The sequence below is a fragment of the Gopherus evgoodei genome, chromosome 4 (assembly GCF_007399415.2).
Source record: "Gopherus evgoodei ecotype Sinaloan lineage chromosome 4, rGopEvg1_v1.p, whole genome shotgun sequence".
In the NCBI taxonomy this organism is placed as follows: Eukaryota; Metazoa; Chordata; order Testudines; family Testudinidae; genus Gopherus; species Gopherus evgoodei.
The window spans coordinates 154,494,718-154,515,588 of record NC_044325.1 but is presented as its reverse complement, the minus strand read 5'-3'; the positions used below and the strand labels follow the sequence as shown (position 1 = coordinate 154,515,588).

The 20,871-nt window shown below is 44.2% G+C and overlaps 3 protein-coding genes across 3 annotated transcripts; 2 read left to right on the top strand and 1 right to left on the bottom strand.

Moving 5' to 3' along the window:
• Window positions 1-319: 319 nt before the first annotated feature.
• On the top strand, window positions 320-1,264 carry LOC115651321 (olfactory receptor 10T2-like). The gene has a single exon (XM_030562254.1). It carries the CDS (start codon window positions 320-322, stop codon window positions 1,262-1,264), a length of 945 nt encoding a protein of 314 aa, XP_030418114.1.
• Window positions 1,265-10,096: 8,832 nt separating this feature from the next.
• On the top strand, window positions 10,097-11,032 carry LOC115651646 (olfactory receptor 1052-like). Its single transcript, XM_030562740.1, has one exon. It carries the CDS (start codon window positions 10,097-10,099, stop codon window positions 11,030-11,032), a length of 936 nt encoding a protein of 311 aa, XP_030418600.1.
• A 7,019-nt stretch (window positions 11,033-18,051) lies between these two features.
• Window positions 18,052-19,164, bottom strand: LOC115651320 (olfactory receptor 1019-like). Its single transcript, XM_030562253.1, has one exon. The coding sequence runs from the start codon at window positions 18,988-18,990 to the stop codon at window positions 18,052-18,054; it is 939 nt and encodes a 312-aa protein (XP_030418113.1). The 5' UTR covers window positions 18,991-19,164.
• Window positions 19,165-20,871: the final 1,707 nt, after the last annotated feature.

Sequence of the window (20,871 nt, the reverse complement as noted above, 5' to 3'; positions counted from 1 at the left end):
AATCTCCCCAGAAACAGAGCATATCACAGCCAAAGCTCCTGTTATATCATAACTTTATCAATCAATCAGTCAATCTACCCAGCTCCTTAAGTGGGCTCCCCCTACTGCAATATCTGAGCAAGGAATACATGACAGTAAAATAAATGATAAAATACCATTAAAAAAATCAGCAGTTTTGGGCTTGTTTTAATTCCTTCACACCAATCATTCGATCATGTCTGAGGCTGTGTTAGAGCTAATGGAAGCAACTCTGATGGTGTTGTATAACTCCTAAGATCTTTTGCCTCCTTTTCCCCTTTGAGTTTAGATGCTTTTGATGATGCCCAGAGGAAACGAGAGCGCCGTGTCTCAATTTCTGCTGCTGGGATTCTCCAGCCTGGAAGAGTGGCAGATTGTGCTTTTCCTGGTGTTCTCCCCGATGTACGTGATAATCCTGACCTCCAACATTGCCATCCTGGCAGCCATCAGTGTTGATCGGAGCCTCCATACCCCCATGTACTTCTTACTCTTCGCTTTGTCCTTCTCGGAAACCTGCACCACTTTCGCTGTCGTCCCCAAGCTGCTGGTGAATTTGCTGTTGGGAAACCAAACAATTTCTTTCCTGGGATGCGCGACTCAAATGTTCTGCTTCTTCGGCTTTGGGGCCACAAATTGTTTTCTGCTGTCAGCCATGGCTTACGATCGCTATGTGGCCATATGTAAGCCACTGCAATACCCAGTTGTGATAACCAGGAGGGTTTGCGTTGAGCTGGTCGCTGTTTCATGTGCAACTGGCTTTCTTATAGCGCTAGGCATCAGTTCCCTTGTATTCAGTTTGCCCTTCTGCGGGCCCAATGCCATCAAACATTTCTTCTGTGACATCTCGCCCGTTCTGAGGCTGGCGTGCAGTGACCATCATATCGCTGGGATGGCCATTGTTTTTCTGTGTGCCTTTGTTTTGCTAGGCGCCTTCACGGGAATCGTCCTCTCTTACATCTATATCCTCGCCGCCATCCTGAAGATCCACTCTGCACCAGGCAGGCGCAAGACCTTCTCCACCTGCGCCTCCCATCTCATCGTTGTGATCACACACTTCGGCTGTGCTTTTTTTGTCTATTTAATACCCAAATCAACCTCTTGCCTAGATGAGGACACTTTCATTGCCTTGTCTTATACCTTCTTTAGCCCCATATTGAACCCTGTGGTTTATAGTCTGAGAAACCAGGAAGTTAAATCAGCCCTAAAGAAATTAACTGCCCACACATTTCTTTCTCCAAAAATGTGAAAAGTTGCAAATTTAGGCAATTCCAATATATCAATGAACTCTGCATGATTCATAGACTCATAGACTCCAGGACTGGAAGGGACCTCGAGAGGTCATTGAGTCCAGTCCCCTGCCCTCATGGCAGGACCAAATATTGTCTAGACCATCCCTAATAGACATTTATCTAACCTACTCTTAAATATCTCCAGAGATGGAGATTCCACAACTTCCCCAGGCAATCTATTCCAGTGTTTAACTACCCTGACAGTTAGGAACTTTTTCCTAATGTCCAACCTAAATCTCCCTTGCTGCAGTTTAAGCCCATTGCTTCTTGTTCTAATAGTGATGTCACTATTGTCCATGGTATGGTCTTCAAGGCAGTGACCTTGTCTTTCTCTTTGTCTGGACATTAAGAGCCCCTGTGGCTCAGTATAAATAATGGACAATAAAATAATATTGTTACCCCTTATTCTGAAACCTCTGTTGCCCCTCTGACAATGTCTGGGGCCTTGCCGGTCAGCTTCCCAGTAGCAGTTAAATCTACAATGCAGAATCTGGCTGTATTCTGAGGGTAACTTGCTCTATTCACACATGTATACCAGTCCTGAAATGAGATGGTCAAACAACAAGCAGCGCAATCTCTTATTCCAGGAATCTCATCCCAACACCGATGCACAGGGAGCAACTCTGCCTCAAGAATTGTCTCGAATCAGAGGCCAAGGCAGACAGCAAACTCTCCTGCCACTCACACAACTCCCATTCCCTCCAAAGCTGCCTCTACAACCAAAGACTTACTTTACCCAACTATGATAACAACACCACATGTTCCTCCCAGAGTCAAAGCTTGCTTGCACACTAAGAGGATGTTTATAGAGGCACTGGAGGTGTAATTTTCAGCTAGGGTAGACATACCCCTTCTAGCTCTGATCAAGCTAGCATGCTAAAAACAGAAGCGTAGCCATAGTGGTGCGAATGGCGGGACGGGTTAGCTACCCCAAGTATGATCTCATTTGAAACCCTCGGCATGTAATCAGGGATAAGCCCTCGTGCTGTTGGGCTACACGATGAGAGCTAGAAGGGGTATGTCTACCTGAGATGGATGTTACACCTACCAGCTTTAGCGCAGACATACCCTAAGAAAAAGAACTGAGACCATGGTGGTGCCTGCATGACATTATTTTTTTCTCTTATTTTTTTATTATCTCTGTATACGTATAAGTGCAAAGTGTTATTACGACCAGTCGGTGGCAGTGGAGGAGTTCCTGACTTCTAGTCTTTGTCCGTGCTTCACGTTGGTTAAATCAGTACCGCTCCCCCACCCCCAAATACACAGATCTTTGCTGAAATGGAAGTATCGGTATTTGGAATCTCAGGGAAGGCGGCTGAATGACTGCCACAGTTTGAGCTTTAAGTAGAGCTGGTGGATTTTTTCCCACAGGAAAAAAGGGATAAACTTTTTTTGTGAATAACGTTCCCCGTTTGACCAGTTCCAGTTTTTGTTAATAGACACCCCCACCCGCCCTTCTCCCATCTTCCCGAGATAACTGCCGATATCCCAGCACAACCATTTCTTCCCATGTAAATATTGTAAAGGAAAAGAACCTCTTAAAGCTCCCCGCTGCCAGTGCTTGCCTAGTACATCTCTTTACTTGTGTGAGATGAGGACCAGGGGGTATTTGCTCATGCCACTAAACTTGTTAAACTGAAAAATAACTTCAATTTTTTTTCAAAGTGATAAGAGTAAAATTAAAGGCAAATTACAGTCCTAGGCAGATCATGGCATGTTCCCTCCCGCTTCCCCGTAACCTCACCCTCCACTTTGGAATGGTGATGACAGAGGTGCCATCCCCTTCCAGAGAGGCAAGGCTAATGCATTTTCTTACCCAGGAGTAGCATCATGTTTGTTTGTCGCTCCCTTGGGTAGCATCAGGAGTTTCCTTTGTCCATAGAGATGAACGGGGTGTGGCAGGACACCCCCCCAGTACTTACCCCAGCAGCTAGGGTGTATCTGTTTTTGAAGAGAGCAAGCCAACTGAATTCCTTCATTCCTGCCAGACAGAGCTCCCTGCTGGGTTGGGTTGACATAGCTCCCAAAGACGTATGTCCTACAGTTACCTGCCCCATGCATCTGAATGGGATGTTAACAGAATAGACCCATGGTCACACTCTACACGGTATTGTTATAATACTTGTAAAAGGTTTGCCTTGTGAGGCATTATTTAAAAACACATAGCTTGCTGGTCAATATCATGGCAAAATGCACATGGCATCATTACATGTAAAGTTATGAACATAAGATGAAATCATGACTCAAGCATGTTTCCCAGATAAGTCCAGGGAGTAGCTAAACCACTTCCTCAGAGACAAAGGGCAAGCTGACACCTCAGGCATCAAGTCTGAGTCAAGAAGTCTGAGGCACCATTACCATCTAAGTGGCCATTCTTTGACGAGGAAGTGGGCAGGGACAGAAATCTACATTTGAGCAAAGAAACTGTATGGAGTTTCCTTTCTTCACCAGACTGCCTATCACCTTTCTCCCATCTGGAAATGCTTCTCAATGGGGGGCAGGACTATAAAAAGAAGGAGAAGACACCCCAACACTCCCATCATCTCTCTCCCTGTCTAGCTCTGGCATCACACCTATGAAGATAAAAGAAAACAGCCACTGCACTCATGGGGAGGGATCCAAACTGAAGAGCTTGGTCAGTAATATGCTGGAGTCTGTAGTGAGAGTCTTTGTTTGAATCTAACATAGTTTATTAAGTTAGACACTAGTAAATATTTTATCTTTATTTTTCTTATAACAGTTTGTGACTTTTAAGCCTCATTACTTGTACTCACTTAACATCTATCTCATTGTAATTAATAAACTTTTTTTTTTACTGTTTTACCTAGTGCAGAGTGTTTAAATTGGAGTGTCTGGCTACTTTATTTAAAATAATGAGATGGCATATAGTTGTTGGCTAAGACAGATGCTCATGAGAAAGAGGCAAAAGGAAAGGGACAGGAAAGAGGACATATAAGGTGGGGAAGGAATATATCACATAAGGGAGGGTGTGACAGCAGGAACACAAGTCTCCTATCCCAAATATTCAGGATTTAGCTGAAGCAGGGCCAGATGGTGATATCATCTGATTCCTTTTCTCTGGCTTTGTCTGGTGAGGATGTTTTTCAGGATCAGGACGATGAAGGACCAATTGTGTCATGGTGGATGCCAGAGGATGATGGAGGTGGAAGCCATAATGGTGAATCTCAGGCCTTCCAACCCACTTGTCCCCGTGCTACCATGTAGTGACCTCAACCCCAGATAAACAACATCCTTTGAAGCATGGATACTACATCCCACGGATCATTAACCTATCAAAACACGTTTGGGTGGATTCAACTATAAACATTTCCTCCCATTTGTGGAATCTTTCAGCTCATTGCCCTGCCAACCCATGACTTTACAAGATGTCTTACAGACCCTTTAGTGCTGTTCCTTTAACCCAACCATCCAGTTCATAGCAGTCGATCTGTCCCCATCTTTCGATGACTTTTATACACAATTCTATGTAATAAGCTGAGTGGGATTCATGTTACCTGGGGCATCTTAGATTTCATACATCTGCCCAACCCCAGCATGTAGCACAATGTGGGGCTGGCTCCATGACTGGGGGCACCAAGCAGTACAGCTAATTGAGACTGTGACCTTGTTGTGCCAAGCACTGTATCAGCAGAGAGAGGGAAATAGACTTCCTGAAGGTCCTACAGCAGGACAAAATTAGGAATAAAATCCAAGTCTCCTGGCTCCCAGCCCAGTATCTAATGCACTAGACCACATTACTTCTTTGTATTAATTTAAGTGTTATTTTAGCAGCTCTGCAGCTGGGCAAACACTATTATTTGAATAACTTATATGAGGAATGACATTAACATTTGGTGAATAAATTATCCATACAATGTTTTCAAAGTTCTCATTCAGCTTTGCAGAACACTTTGCTTTTGAAGGTACATTTCCTTCATGAACATCACATGACCTATCAAAGCAGTACATTGAAGAGTCTCATAGATTGCTAAAAGATGTTTTTGGAAAGGAGAAGAGATGACAAAGGGCGGGGTTATCAAAAGCACTCCAAACTGACCTTACTCTGCTCCCATTGAATTGACTTTAGTGGGAGCAGAGTGAGGCCCAAGGATGAGTGTTTTTGCCCCATGAATCCTGTATTGAAAAGTCTTGCTAGCACATCTAAGTTGCACATACTGACCAGATTTGAAACAGGTATCTTGTGTGACATACACCAAAGGCAGATCCCAGGAGGCTGCATCAGGTATATTTAGCAAGAGGAATAACATGAGGAACCATATTTGTTACGTAGAAGGATTCAACATTTGTTACCTAGAAGAATACAGTATGTTGCTTTTTGCATCTACAATGAGGCTGTTACGGGTGAGGGATCCTTCAGCTTCCTGGCTGAGGAAAATGGGCCAATTTTCTCTGAACCTAAGAACAGGGAATGAAGTGAGCTCATGAAGTGAGCCCAAGTTTTGAAGACAACACGTCCATGTGCAGTTATCCCCCGAGGACTTGAAAGACATTTTAATGATCCCATCTGTGCTTAGCCTGATATGCAGAACTCTGTGGGCCACCCAGGGATTACATCTGCAAATGCCACTTCAACTAATATATAAACAAACCCAGCGGTCTCCAAATACAATTCTTTCGGTGGGGTCAACAATGACAGACATCTGCCTGCTGCAGGTGGGTTTCATCACTCTGGTTCTAGTGGAGGTGGTGTAAATATTCTCTTTTGATTTTTTTTTTTTTGCAAGTGGAAATAGTTCTAATTTGGAGGCAATTCACCTGGAGAAGGGACTGTCTGAAGCATCCATCTATTATTGTTTTCCTTTTGCACAGTAACACGATAAGGAAAGTCACGCTGATGTCTCAGGTAATCTGGGACACACAAGTGACTGCTTAGGTAAGAGTCGTGTATGAAAAAAAGTGCAGTGGAGGTAGATTTTACAAAAAGGCCACATTCTCAATGGCTGTAATGTCTCTGAAATCAATGGTCATTTGCTCTAGTTGAGGGCCTGGCTTATGAGAGGGGTGTGGTAGCTGTGGTATACTTAACGATGGGACTTGTCTACTGTTTAAGAGCTGGTTTCTGTAAGTGCTTTACAATCAGCATGCTTGCTTGGGAATAGATTGCCTAGGGAAGTTGTGGAATCTCCATCTCTGCAGATATTTAAGAGTAGGTTAGATAAATATCTATTAGGGATGGTCTAGACAGTACTTGGTCCTGCCATGAGGGCAGGGGACTGGACTCGATGACCTCTCGAGGTCCCTTCCAGTCCTAGAGTCTATGAGTCTTGAAAATTGCGATGCCTCCTGGAAGCCAAGGGTAAGGTACAAATGGATAGTCCCTTGTGCTTGGAATTCTTGAGATACAGCCTCACGGTTCTTGAGTTCTTGCTAACCCTAGCCAGACTGCGCTGAGTGTGGACTGAAGGGGACTTGGGCTCAAACCTGACCCCAAACCTGGGCTTGGCGGGCATTGTGGGCATACTCAGGCTGGCTCAAGATGACAGTCTGTGCTCATCGAGTCTTAGCATCACTCTTCAGCTGTGAGCTTCAGTCCTGGCCTTGGCAACTTCCTTAGCCTGCGTGTGGATATTAATTACATTCTGCAGAGGTTTCTTTTAGAACTTTTGCCCTGAGGCAGGGCTGGCTCCAGACACCAGCTCAGCAAGCAGGTGCTTGGGGTGGCCAAAAGGAAGGGGCGACACATCCAGCTCTTCGGAGGCAATTCGGCGGCAGATCCCTTAGTCCCTCTTGGAGGGAAGGACCTGCCACCAAATAAGAAAGTGATGCGGTGGAGCTACCTCTAAATTGCTGACAATTGCAATCATGGCTTTTTTTTTTCCCCACCGCTTGTGGTGGCAAAACCCTGGAGCCGGCCCAGCCCTGAGAGCAAAGTTCCTGGTTTAGGAGCTGATTTTTCCAAATGTTTCAAAATGTGTATGCATCAGGGGATTGCCTTTGAAAGTGACATAGTAGAACTGACCCAGAGATGGGATCTGAGATATAAAATTGGAATCATTTTGTTCTGAGGATCCAGCCATGCAGCTCTTCCTAAAATCAGCTGCTTATAATTTTCAGGGTATAAAAATCGACATATATGTACATTGATTTCCATAATGATATGCTGCTGGGCAGTTTGGAGTAGAGCTGGTGGTGCTATTTTGGGGTAATTTGGTTAAGAGATTCCTGAGAAGCCCGGGCAGGGATTCTCAACCTTTTTCTTTCTGAGTCATCATGCCCCCCAACGTGCTATAAAAACTCCAGAGCCCAGCTGTGCCACAACAACTGTATTTCTGCCTAGAAAAGCCAGGGCCAGCATTAGGGGATAAAATTGCCTGAAGCTCTATACCACAGGGGGTCCCGCAAAGCTAAATTGCTCAGGCTTTGGCTTCAGTCTTGGGTACGGGGGTTGGGGCCATGGGCTGCCATCCTGTATGATGGGGCTTTGGCTTTCTGCCCTGGGCCCTAGCTAGTCTAATGCCAGCCATGCCTGGAGTAAACCCTGAAACCTGCCCCAGACTCCTTGTTGAGAACTACAGAGGTAGGGAACAAAACTAGGGCTCTGACTGCTAGAAACCATATACCATTGAACTGTCCTGGGATCAGTTCCTTTGTGAGTGACACACACTAAGCAGTGTGCTCCCTTGGTGACTTAAGGGCACAGATGCTGTCCCTAGAACCAAAGGACTGTGTGTCCCAACCCTTTACTCCGGTATTTTGTGTGCTGTCCACCTTGGTGCTCTCAAGGTGCCTTTCTGCTCGGTGTTTGGGACCACAAGGAAGCAACTTTGGAAGCATGAGCGGGAACGGTCACTTTAGAGGATGTCTAGCCCTCCACAGACATCCCCCCCCCAGTGCCATAGAGCTATCTGCCAACGTGTAGGTGGGGGACAGTTTGGTGAGCAGTTCCGGGTCAGAGGTATGATGCCTGGATGGTGATGGAGAGCCTTGATGATATGGGAGGGAATCATTGCCACACAGAAAATGACACCGGAGAGGCTAGTGTAAGATTCCCAGCCAGGGTAAATCACCTCTCTGTTGGCATAGGCTCACTGAACGCCTGCCTGGCAGCACTCAATATGATGAACAGGATCTGTGCCAGCCACAGGGAACAAATTCACTCAACGCATAGCACCAGCACACGGGACGGGGTGGGGAGCTGAGAACTGTGCCTGGTACAGTACATAGCTCTGGGATTGTAGCCGGGAACTGAGCATGTATCAATGAGAGCAGACTAAGGAACCAGGAATGGGCATGCTCGATGAGTGGCACATGCACACGGTGCTGGTATACGGACTGGATATGTGATCTGTATGGCACAAGTTCAACAAGGGCTGAGTTGCAATGCCACAGGCACATTCGGGGCCTGTTCAGTGTGCGGCATAGTGCACAGACCAGGTGCGGTGAGTGCATGGCACAGAACACAGCTCTGGGATCTGAGTTGGGAGCAGGAAAGATGCATGTTTGGTGCATGCACCTGGCACACACTGAGAGACCAGCGTAGGGATCTGGGAATAAGTATGTTTGGTGCCTTGTGCAGGCAGAGAACTCTTCCACTGGGATGGGGAGCTGCAAATGGGCTCTGGAGTAGGAAATGTATGTGTCCATGTGTCATATCCTTTCTCACACTGAGTAGAAGCTTGTTATGCAAAGATTCCCATTGGTCAATGGTAGAGCTCATTGATGTGGATTATGGTCTCAGATTCTGGGTTTTCTATAACCTGTCTTGGAGGCTTATGACAATACTTACCTATCCTTACAGTTAGAGAGTTTTCCTCTCAAAACTAACCTAACTTGGAATGGTGGTGGAAGCATGAAGGGGCATGCAAATGTTTAGCATATCTGGAGATAAATACCTTTCAACACTGGCTACAACAGTGCCATGCAAATGCCTGTTCTCACTTTCAGGTGACATTGTAAATAAGAAGCAGGCAGCATTATCGCCTGTAAATATAAACAAACTTGTTTGTCTTAGTGATTGGCTGAACAAGAAGTAGGATTGAGTGGACTTGTAGGCTCTGAAGTTTTACACTGTTTTGTTTTTGAGTGAAGCCATGTGAAAACAATTTTACATTTGTAAGTTGCACTTTCACAATGAAGAGATTGCAGTACGGTATTTGTATGAGGTGAATTGAAAAATACGGTTTTATCTTTTACAGTGCAAATATTTGCAATAAAATAATAACATGAAGTGAGTACTATACACTTTGTCTTCTGTATTGTAACTGAAATCAATATATTGTTGAAAACATCAAAAACATTTAAGTAAATGGTGTTCTGTTAAGTCTGCAATTAATAGCAATAATTTTTTTATCTCACGATTATTTTTTAATTGTTTGACAGACGTACTAGTTTGCTTATGAAAATGTTACGTGCAACTGTGTCAAAAGCCTTACTAAAATCTATATCATACCTATTGCTTCACCTCATTTTCTAGGCTGGTTACACTGTCAAAGAAGGACATTAACTTGAGTTGGATTGATTTCTTCTTGACAAATCTGTGTTGGTTGTTACTTATTGTTGGCAATGGGGATTGAACTATGGCTCTGACTTTAACAGTATGAGCTTCTACTGCCAGAACTAGAAGACCCACCTGTATAGCCTGAAGCCAGTAGCAAACTCTTAAATCTCTATATGGTCTAGTCACTACAGTGACCAAGAGAATCATAAGGTATATTTAATAGTTATAATCTCTTCAGACTTATGCACTGACTACAGGCCTTATTTGTCTCCTCTTTCAGTGTACACCTCACTTTTCTCACCTGCCAAGGACAGTGCATCTGGGATAAATGGGAGAGAGAAATCACACTCTGGTGACTGAATTCATCTTGTTGGGATTCACGGACAACTTGAAGCTGCAGGTCACCCTCTTTGTAGTGTTTCTGTTGATCTACTTGCTGATTCTAATGGGGAACCTCACCTTGGTCACCTTAATCAGGATTGAGTCCCGACTTCACACCCCTATGTACTTTTTCATCAGCAACTTGGCCCTCTTAGATGTCAGCTACTCCACCATCATAATTCCCAGCACGCTGATGACCTTTGCAGCAAGGAGCAAGGTCATTTCATTCACTGGATGCACTGTGCAGTTTTTCTTCTTCTGCATCGCTGTCTCTTGTGAATGTTGGCTGTTGAGTGTGATGGCGTATGATCGCTTCATGGCTATCTGCAGCCCATTGCTCTACACTGTCATCATGTCCAAACGGTTCTGCGTGCTGTTGGTGCTGGGGTCATACTTCATGAGCTGTCTGAATTCAATGGTGCAAACTGTATTTATATTCCGTTTGTCCTTCTGTGATGCTTATATCAATCATTTCTTCTGCGATGTGCCCGCTCTTCTGAAGCTGTCCTGCTCTGACACCCGCATCACAGACATTGTTCATTTCACCTGTGCGACAATAGTGGTATCAACTACCATCCTGATTATCCTCATCTCCTATATATACATCGTGGTCACTATCCTAAGGATCAGCTCTGCTAAGGACCAACGCAAAGCCTTCTCCACCTGCGCCTCCCACCTGACGGCTGTCACCATCTTCTACGGAACGGGCTCTTTCATGTATTTACGGCCTAGTTCAAAGTCTTCCATGGATCAGGACAAAATCATCTCAGTGTTTTATACCCTGGTGATCCCCATGCTGAACCCCATGATCTACAGCCTGAGGAATAAAGAAGTCAAAGAGGCCTTTAGGAGGATAAGAGAGAGGAAGGTTAATTCTCTGTAAATGCAAATACTGGGTATGGCTTTAATTCAATAGAGGGAAGAAAAGGCAGGCAGTGATTTCTCTGTATTGTTAGCTTGGTTTCTGTGAATAACCCAATGTGCGTACCTACCATGAAAAGGAACAAAGGAAGGTAGATTTTCCCAGGGTTGCTGACTGGAGGTGGAGGGGGCGGGCAAGGGTGGCAGACCACGGGCCCTGGTGACTTAAAAGGGCCCAGGGCTCCCAAGACCACTGCTGCTGCCAGGGTAGTACCGGCAGGAAGCTCCCTGCCACTTTTAAGTCACAGTAGCTGTGCAGTGCGGTGTGTCAGCAGTGGGGGGAAGCCCTGGGCTGCCCAGGGCTCCCTGCCACTTTGAATCACAGTGATTTAATCACTGGTCGGGCCAGCAGCAAAGTGGGGCACCCAGAGCTGCCAATGGGTGTGGTGTGGGTGCAAAAGGGGCAGCGGTAATCACTGCTGGAGCCCCAGGCGGCAAGGGCCATGCAGCGCTCAAGGCATCTTGGGCAGGGGGTGCTAGCCCCCCAGCCCCAGCCCTTCTGCCTAAAGTCCTGCCCCTTCTGGGGGCCTGGAGCCTCCCTCACAGTTTCCCCAGGGGCACAGCAATTCTGTCAGCAGCCCTGGATTTTCCGAAGAGCTCGACACCCAACAACCACCAGAAGGGCACCTCGGGGAGTAAGCAGATGGTCACAGAAGATCAGCTCCCACTCAGGCACCAGTTTGTGCTAAGGGCACATTGCCACCCCCAGGTGCTCAAAACCCGTGAGTCAAATCCTAAAATTGAGAGTGGTTGAAAAAAGCATTCTTATTTTTTATTTTTATTTTTTTTTAAATCTCTCTACATCTTGAACCTTTGAGTCCTTTCAACCACTTAATATTTGGATGAACTCTTGTTGAGTGTACCGGCTTTTCCTTCCAGGATATTAGTTAGAGACAAGGACTTGTCCCAATGAGCCAAGCTGAAGCATTTTAAACCCACTTTTATAATGCCAGGCCATTCTGTGCCACCTTCTACCTACTTGGCAATAATCCTTTTTGTATCATGAACATCCACATGTCATTTATACTTGATGGTTGCTTGGTTCCCTAAAAGATTGACAGTGGTTTGTTTCACTAAAGTTTCTAAGGGAAACCTTCCAATTAAGCCTCATAATGGGAAGTAAATTACTTCCACAGAGTTATACAGCTGAGAATTTGGCCTAGTCTACACATCTAGAGCTGAAATTTGTTTAGGTGGTTGATTTCTTCTTAGAGGAGGCAGACTGCTTTGTAGACAGCTGTCAGTTCTTCCTGGATTATTGGGTACTCACTCCACTTTGGCTGGACTGGGCATGAGGTTAGTCAAGGTTTTATTAAATAGCACTTCCTTATCATTTCTTCTGTGATGTGCCCCCCCAGCCTGAAGCTGACCTGCTCTGGCACTCGCATTGCAGACATTGTTCATTTTTCCTGTGCCGCTATGGTTGTAACATCTCCTCTCCTGATCATTCTCATCTCTTACATGTACATTGTAGTCACTCTTCTAAAGCTCAAGCCCATGAAGGGCAGGAGCAAAGCCTTCTCTACCTGCATCTCCCATCTGATGGCCATCACCATCCTCTATGGAACAGGCTCTTTTATATATTCATGGCCCAGCTGAAAGTACTTCATGGAAAAGGACAGGGTCATCTCTGTGTTTTATAGCCTTGTGATCCACATGCTTAACTCCTGGATCTACAGCCTGAGGAACCAAGAGGTGAAAAAAATGGAGTCCTGTGGCATCTTAAAGACTAACAAATTTATTTGGGCATAAGCTGATGAAGTGGATTCCAGCTCACAAAAGCCTATGCCCAAAGAAATGTGTTAGTCTTTAAGGAGCCCCAGTACTTCGGTTGTGTTTGCTGAAGCAGACTAACATGGCTACCCCTCTGAACAGAGGTGAAAGAGGTCTTTGGAGGGTGATAGAAAAGAAAGTTTTTCCTCTGTGTAAATGTTAGACATGGTGTTTAATCAATAAATGGGAGCGAGAAGGAGAAGTGAGTTTTCTGTGTCGTTATTTTTATATGAATAACCAAATATGTTACTCTCATTAAAAAAACACAAAAACTAATGCCCAGATTTTTCCAAAAAGCTCTGTTTCCAATAGCTAACTTTTCAGCACCCAAACAAGTGAGTAGATTTTCCAGAGGTCTCCGCTCCCACTTAGGGACCTAAATTATTCATTTGGGACCTGCACTATTTATCTCAGTGTTGGGTGCTGACCACTGCTATGACTTGGGCTTCCTAACTGCGGTGTCTAACTGAAAGCCCAGTACCTCTGAACATCTGCTGGACATGTTGTACTGTCTGTCCTGAAATGTACAGTCAAAGCTTTCTCCTCTTTTGAGATGTGTTGCCAGTTTGGAAAGATTTCCCATTTTACCAGACTAGAGCTCTTACAAATAAAGGTCTCAGTTCTGGAAAGCCCTTAGGTATGTGCTCGCACCCATCTCTATCTAATGAATCCATTAAGCATATGCTTGACATTGATCACATGATTAAATCCCATTGAAATCTGGGGGATTTAATCACACTCTTAAATGATTTCCAGAATAGAAATATTTGCCTAAAATGGGAGCAGAATCTTTGAAAGAAAAAAAACAACAACAAAAAACAAAACAAAAACCCCACAACCAACCGTTTGAAGGATTTGATCCTAAGACTTAAAGAAAGAATCACAACAACAGTGGACTTAGATCAGGCCTGATCAGTAATTACCCTAGCAGAATCCATGTCACATGGCAAATGACCATTTCCAAGAGATGTGTTGACTGGATGAAGGCCAGGCCCCATTGTGTCCAGCCAGGTCAGAGGCACAATAGCCAAACCAGGTAGTTACCAGGTAGAATGCAATGGATTGGGATTAAGATATTTTTTTTTTCTTCAGAGATGTCTAAAAACCTGGGATTGAAGTGGCAAAAATGGCTGAAGATCAGGGTTGAGGGGCACTGGCAGACTGAAGGGTTCAGAAAGGGCTGCAATAGCCGACCGTCCGGAGACATGACTGCGGCAGCTCCACCGGAGCCGCGGAGCACCGGACCCTCTGTAGGCACCACTGCCGCAGCTCCACTGGACCCGCCTGCCGCCCCCTCCGGCAAAACGGCGCCCACCAATTATTCTGGCACCCTAGGCCATTGCCTAGGCTGCCTAAATGGTAGCGCCGGCCCTGGCAATAGCACAGACTGATGGGTTGACTGGATGAAGGCCAGGCCCCATTGCGTGTCCAGCCAAGTCAGAGGCACGATACACAAACCCATCTCGCAAAGTTCTTCCATCACTAAATGCAGCAGGAATAGTTATCAAAGAAGAAACGGGGGACTTTGTGAATGTTTGTGCAGCTGGCTCTTAGAACACAAAAATATGGAAATAGGAAACCTGTCTAACAGACAGAATCGTAAACCATCAGTGCAAATTGCCTTTTGCTAACTTATAGAAAATGGATGCATTCAACTCACGCAGACAAAATATATTAATGAAAGCATGGAATTTGTTGTTTCAGGTATAAGTGCAATTAAAAAGGAGATGTGATGTAACCACAATAAGAAAGTAGTGAATAGGTGTAGTGCATTGTATTTAGAATGTTTTATATTCATGCTGAAACTGTACTGTTGTTAGATGACGTAATCTTTGCATGATGCTTGCTCTGTATACAGCAGGGGAATTCAACATGGCTAGAGAAACACATTCAACCTGAGATCCTTCAGGTATTCTCTTATGCTTGGCTCCTGCAACCATCTGTCTACCTATCTATTTATCTTAGTTTTATAGTGTTAGCCAATATCGTATACAATATTATATATAATAGTACGTATGTTTATACAAGTATGAACTGTATTCATCTTAAGATCTTCCAAAACTATTTTTACTTATGTTATGCTATTTAGCCAAGGGGAGATGTGAACTATTGTAATCTCAGAGAACAAGGACAAGACAATTAATTTTGCTAACACCCCACTAACGTGCGCTTTATAACAAGTTTTTACTGCTAGAGGATACTTCTAAGGTTTTGCCAACTTCTCAAATATAGTGGTCAAGGCATAGATAATAAACTAGTTATACATGTTGTCCTGTTTACTTTCCAGTCTGTGCAAGCCTAGCAAAAACATTCAAAAACATGTCAAAGGGTAAGAGATAAAAAAACCCTTCAACTTTAGTATAGATGGAGACAGAGTGAAGCTGAGATTTTCAGGCAGTCTGACCTCTGCACTGTTACCATGCAGATGAGTTGGTAATATATGTAGTCTTCCTTTCTCTGTTATGCTGCATTTATCTGTTACTAATAATCTTTTATTCCTAAAAGTTGATTAAGCCGAGACATTTGGCATTACTGAATTCAGTCGAACCTGTAACACATGGTAATATTTTAGGGCTGGACCTAGTGTGCCTTAAAAATCAAGTGCACAACTCCCATTGATTTCAATGATGCTAATGAAACCCTTAAAGGATGTGGGGAGAGCCAATTCTCTGAGCTTGTCCATTTTCCAAATGATTTTTATTTACCCATCTTGTACAAATATCTGAAGAGCTAAATTCAGCTTGGGCCAGTACATGCAGCAAAATGAAATTTCCTCTCTCGGTAACATGACATGACATGTCCCATTTTTGGATGGTATCTGTGCCATTAATAGTTTCTCTGTTTATACCTTGGAAACTATTCAAAGTGATGCTTTAAAATGTCATGAGATGGGAAGATGGATAAACTTAAATGCTGATCTGTCCCTTAGGTAAGATCCATTTTGATAGTGATAGCTATAGTTTCCATGTATTTGTCTGGCACATTTCATCCACTGAAGGATCTCTGAAGATGTCACGGGAGTCATATGCGCATCATTTCCCCCACTGCTTTATCACAGTTGCTGCTGTGGTGTGACTGCTCTGGGTTAATGCAATGTAGCCAACATGAGACACGTCAAGAGTTAATAGCTGAGCTGCCTCTTTGAACCCTCTTTGGCCAAATCCATGGAGGACTGGTGCAAAGCCTCCTCCACCTGCATCTTCCACCTGGTGGTCATCACAGTGTTCTTTGGAACTGTCTCATCCGGGTATTCACAATATTTTGTGCACTCCCTCATCCACTTTCTTCATATCATTAATGATTTTATTGACCTCAATCGTATCCCCCCGTCGTCATCTCTTTTCTGAACTGAACTGTTCCAATCCTTTTAATCTTTCCTCAAATTGAAGCTGTTCCATAGCCCTGGTCATTTCTGTTACCCTTCCCTGTATCTTTTCCACTGCTAATATACATTTTTGAGATGGGCTGACCAACACTGCACACAGTATTTTAGATGTGAGCGTATCATGGATTTATATAGTGGCCTTATGATATCTTCTTATCTATCCCTTTCCTAATGGTTCTGATCATTCTGTTAGCTTTTGACTGCTACTGCAGCTAGATCGGATGTTTACAGAGAACTGTCCACAATGACTCCAAGATCTCTCTCGAGAGGTAACAGCTAATCTAGTCCCCATTTTGCGTGGATAGTTGTATGACTCCTCAGTCTGGGATGGTTCCTCAGATCCACCACCTAAAAAGAATGGCTCAGGTGTGGGAATCTCCCTCATATCGTCTGCAGTGAAGACCAATGCAAAGAAATCATTTAGCTTCTCTGCAATGGCCTTGTCTTCCTTGAGTGCTCCTTTAGCGCCTCAGTCATCTAGTGCCGCCCCCCATTCTTTGTCAGGCTTCCTGTTTCTAATATACCTAAAAGAATGCTGTTAGTTTTTTAGTCTTTTGCTAGTTGCTCTTCAAATTATTTTTTCACCTGCCTAATTAGACTTTTACGCTTGACTTGCCATATTTTATGCTCTAGGTGTATATTATAGTTAATAGTTTAATATAACATAAAAATTAAAAAAAAAGAAATCGGGTTGAACCAAAACATTTTCTTTATTGAAATGATATATTTTTACCTTCTCAAAACAGACTTTCAACATTATTAAAATGAAATGTTTAGACATTATCAGAATGAAACCTCCTGATGGTCCCAAAGTTAAATTGTTCCAAACTGTGGTTTTTGTGGCTATATTTCTTGCCTGCTGCTCAGCCAGCATGGTGAAGTTGCCGTTACCGACTCTGATTCTCTCCTGCCTTGCTTCTTGTGCTGTCGTTTATACTGGATCACAGTGACTACTGAAGAGAGGATCAGCTATTATATTTCACTCAAATACCTAATTCTGGGGGGAAATAACACTGAATCTGGATGACTTCAGCCTATCTGCACCACATGAAGAAGAGCATCATACATATAAAGTTCATCAGAGAGAACTTACTTAAAAAAGCCCACTAAATAAAGGGGATTGAATATAGAAAAAACAGTGGCTAGGGAAGCGGACAATCTGGGCATCCTAGAAGTCAGGGAAGTCTCAGATCCTGGCAATGCAGGACATTCTCCAGTCAATCAGCACAGCAAGCAGGAAGCCTGGGCAACTGGCTGCCAAGGAAGATGGGGATCCCAGGGATCAAGTAGGCTAGGGAGCCTGAGAGCTTGCAAAAACAGGGCGGCTTGCCCACCCATCCATCAGCCAGCAAGCATGCACATGGCCTGGTAGGAAACCAGAAAGGATGACCAGACTTCCTGTGATGCATTTTAATTCAGCCTGTATATGTGTGGCCTCCTCCTGAATGTATCTTTGTGGCTTTGAGGCAGCCCTGCAAGTGGCCCCTCATCTCAGTTTCCCTTTGGGGTATCTCCAAGCTCTTCATTTCAGACTCTTACTCAAATAGCAGTCTTTCTGGGGGTCAGTTCCCCAGGCTGCCTGCCTGGTGTGCTGCTAGGGGTGGGTTGCGGGGGTGGGGGGTGTGACTACCTGAATACCCAGGATCTGGGATCTCCCTGACTTCCAGAAAAGTACTCAGTATCATCCCATTTTATCCTCAGTTAGGATGACTTTCTTTTTTTGAAATCTCAACATTTTCCATTGGAGAGAAGATCCATTTTCAGACCAGCTCCTCTCACTTCTATTTATTATTAAATCACGAAAACCAGCCTCTCAGTTAGATTCAGTGAGGAATAATTTTCTGGTATATTGTCTTCCTCAAGGCGTCCTTCACCTCTTTGTTCCTCAGGCTGTAGATCAGGGGGTTCAACATGGGGATCACAAGCGTATAGAACACGGACACCACTTTGTCATACTCCACTGAGTTGCTGGATGTGGGTCGTAAGTACATAAAGGACAGAGCCCCATACATTATGGACACAGTCGTCAGGTGGGAGGCACAGGTGGAGAAAGCTTTCCGTCTTCCCTGGTTGGAGCGGATTCGCAAGATGGTCACCATGATAGAAACATAGGAAACAAGGATGACCGGGATAGTACTTAATGCAACTATGGAGGTAAAGAGGAAATGCACAGTTTCACCCATGCGAGTGTCAGAGCAGGAGAGTTTCTGGAGTGGGGGGATGTCACAGAAAAAGTGATCAATGAGATTGGGACCACAGAAGGAAAGGCTGAACAAAGAGCCTGTGTGCACAATGGCATAAACAGAGGCAGAGAAGTATGATGCAGCTACCAGCTGTATGCAGACTTTCTTGGACATAATGAGCATGTACATCAGCGGCTTGCATATAGCTATGAAGCGATCATATGCCATCACAGCCAGAAGCAAAGCCTCAGAGTTCGCAGAGAAGGCATGAAAGAAAAATTGCGTGGCGCACCCAGCAAAGGAAATGACTTTCCTCTCTGTTAGGAAGTTCACCAGTGCCTTAGGGGCAATAATGGAAGAGTAAGTGATGTCTATAAGGGACAAATTGCTGAGGAAAAAATACATGGGGGTGTGTAGCCGCGTCTCTGTCCTGATTAAAGAGATCATGCTGAGGTTCCCCGCTAGGTTCATGCTGTAGAGAAGCAAAAATATCACAAAGAGAACAGCTTGCAGTGATAGACTGCCTTTGAATCCTAGAAGGATGAACACCGACACTCCAGTGTGATTGCCATGCGCCATATGTTCCAGATCCTGTTGGGGTAAAAGAAAGACACACAGACAAGGTACAGTTTATGATTCAAGATAAACCGTATGGGACTGGGAGGTGGATACCACCATTGTGAAATACAATAGAAAGCCAAGATACAAAAGCCAAGTTATGCTGTTCTGGTTGTGTGACATTTGCAAACTTAAACTAATTTCATGTGAGCTGTATAATTGCCAAGATTTTACTCCTTTTGAAGGAAAATAAAATAAAATAGAAAGATCACATCAGAATTTTGAGTCTGCATCCCTAGCAGGCAATGGTATTTGCTAATATCTCTTAATGGCATTCTACAGCTCTGTATCATTTGAAAGGATGTAGAGAAACTAGAAAGGATCCAGAGAGGAGTGACAAAGGGATGGAATGCGAGCCCTGTGAGCAAAGGCTGAAGGAAGTGGGTATGTTTAGTTTGGAAAAGAGGAGATTAAGGACGGGCATAATAGCAATCTTCAAATAGTTGAAACATTGCTATAAAAAAGTTGGAGAAAATTTTTTTCTCTTGCCACAGAGGGCAGGACAAGAGGCAGAGGGTTCAAACTACAGCACAGCCGATTTAGATTAAACCTCAGGAAAAGCTTCCTAAGTGTCAGAGCAGTAGGACAATGGAACAAACCTGCCAAGGGAGGTTGTGGAAGCTTCTTCACTCGAAGTTTTCAAAAGGAGGCTGGAGCCATGGGTCTTAGGTTAGTCCAGGGGTCGGCAACCTTTCAGCAGTGCTGTGTTGAGTCTTCATTTATTCACTGTGATTTAAGGTTTTGCGTGCCAGTCATACATTTTAACATTTTCAGAAGGTCTCTTTCGATAAGTCTGTAATATATAACTAACCTATTGTTGTATGTTAGGTAAATCAGGTTTTTAAAATGCTTCAGAAGCTTCATTTAAAGTTAAATTAAAATGCAGAGCCCCCTGGACCAGTGGCCAGGACCCGGGCAGCGTGAGTGCCACTGAAAATCAGCTCGCTTGCCGCCTTTGGCACATGTGCCATAGGTTGCCAACCCCTGGATTAGTCAGACACAGCAAACACTGCATCTTGGCTGAGGGTTAGACTAGAACACGACCCCTGTGATCCCTTCTAACCCTATGATTCTCTAATTCTCTGAACTCTGCAACAACCTGATACAGGGCAGAAAGGCGGATGAGGTCTTTGAAAACCAGCCTTCTATTGCAGCCCTAGCACCCTTCCATATTGAAATCATCAGTTCGGAACCAGGATATATTCATGACAAGTCAGCAAAAGCCGCACATTTGAAATAAAGCCCTAGAGCAAATTCCACAGAGACGATTCTTTTGGAGATAACAAAGTTAATATTCACAGAGGGGGTGTTTACATAAGTAAAGGAGGTATTAATGAACAGCAGAGGTCAACAAAGGGAGGCTGTAATTAAATCATGGTTGAAAGAAGCTCTCACACTTGTTCTGGCCCCTGGCACTGGCATGGAAGTGTTATAACTCAGCAGGGAATCAGAAGCAACTCAAGTGGGTTTGGAAAAGATCATCATTCAGGAGAGAAACAGCCTACTGAATACAGATTCAGATAAAATATCTCTCTCATGTTCACTATGGCAATAGCCGATCACGCTCCCACCTCGCCTGGTGTCAGAGCTCAGGCTCCAGCCTGAGCCTGAATGTCTACACAATTATTTTTTTGCCTGTAGTGCAATCCCCAAGAGATAGTCAATTGACCTTACATCTAGGACTCTCTGCCATGGGTCATTTTTCCTTTCTGCAGTGTAGGCATACTTTGAAGCTCTGTTAATCTCTCTCATGTACCCAGGGTGCGTGGAGACAGTGGGAGTCACATTAGATGATCGTAATGGTCCCTTCTGACCTTAAAGTCTATGACTCTATGAGGACCG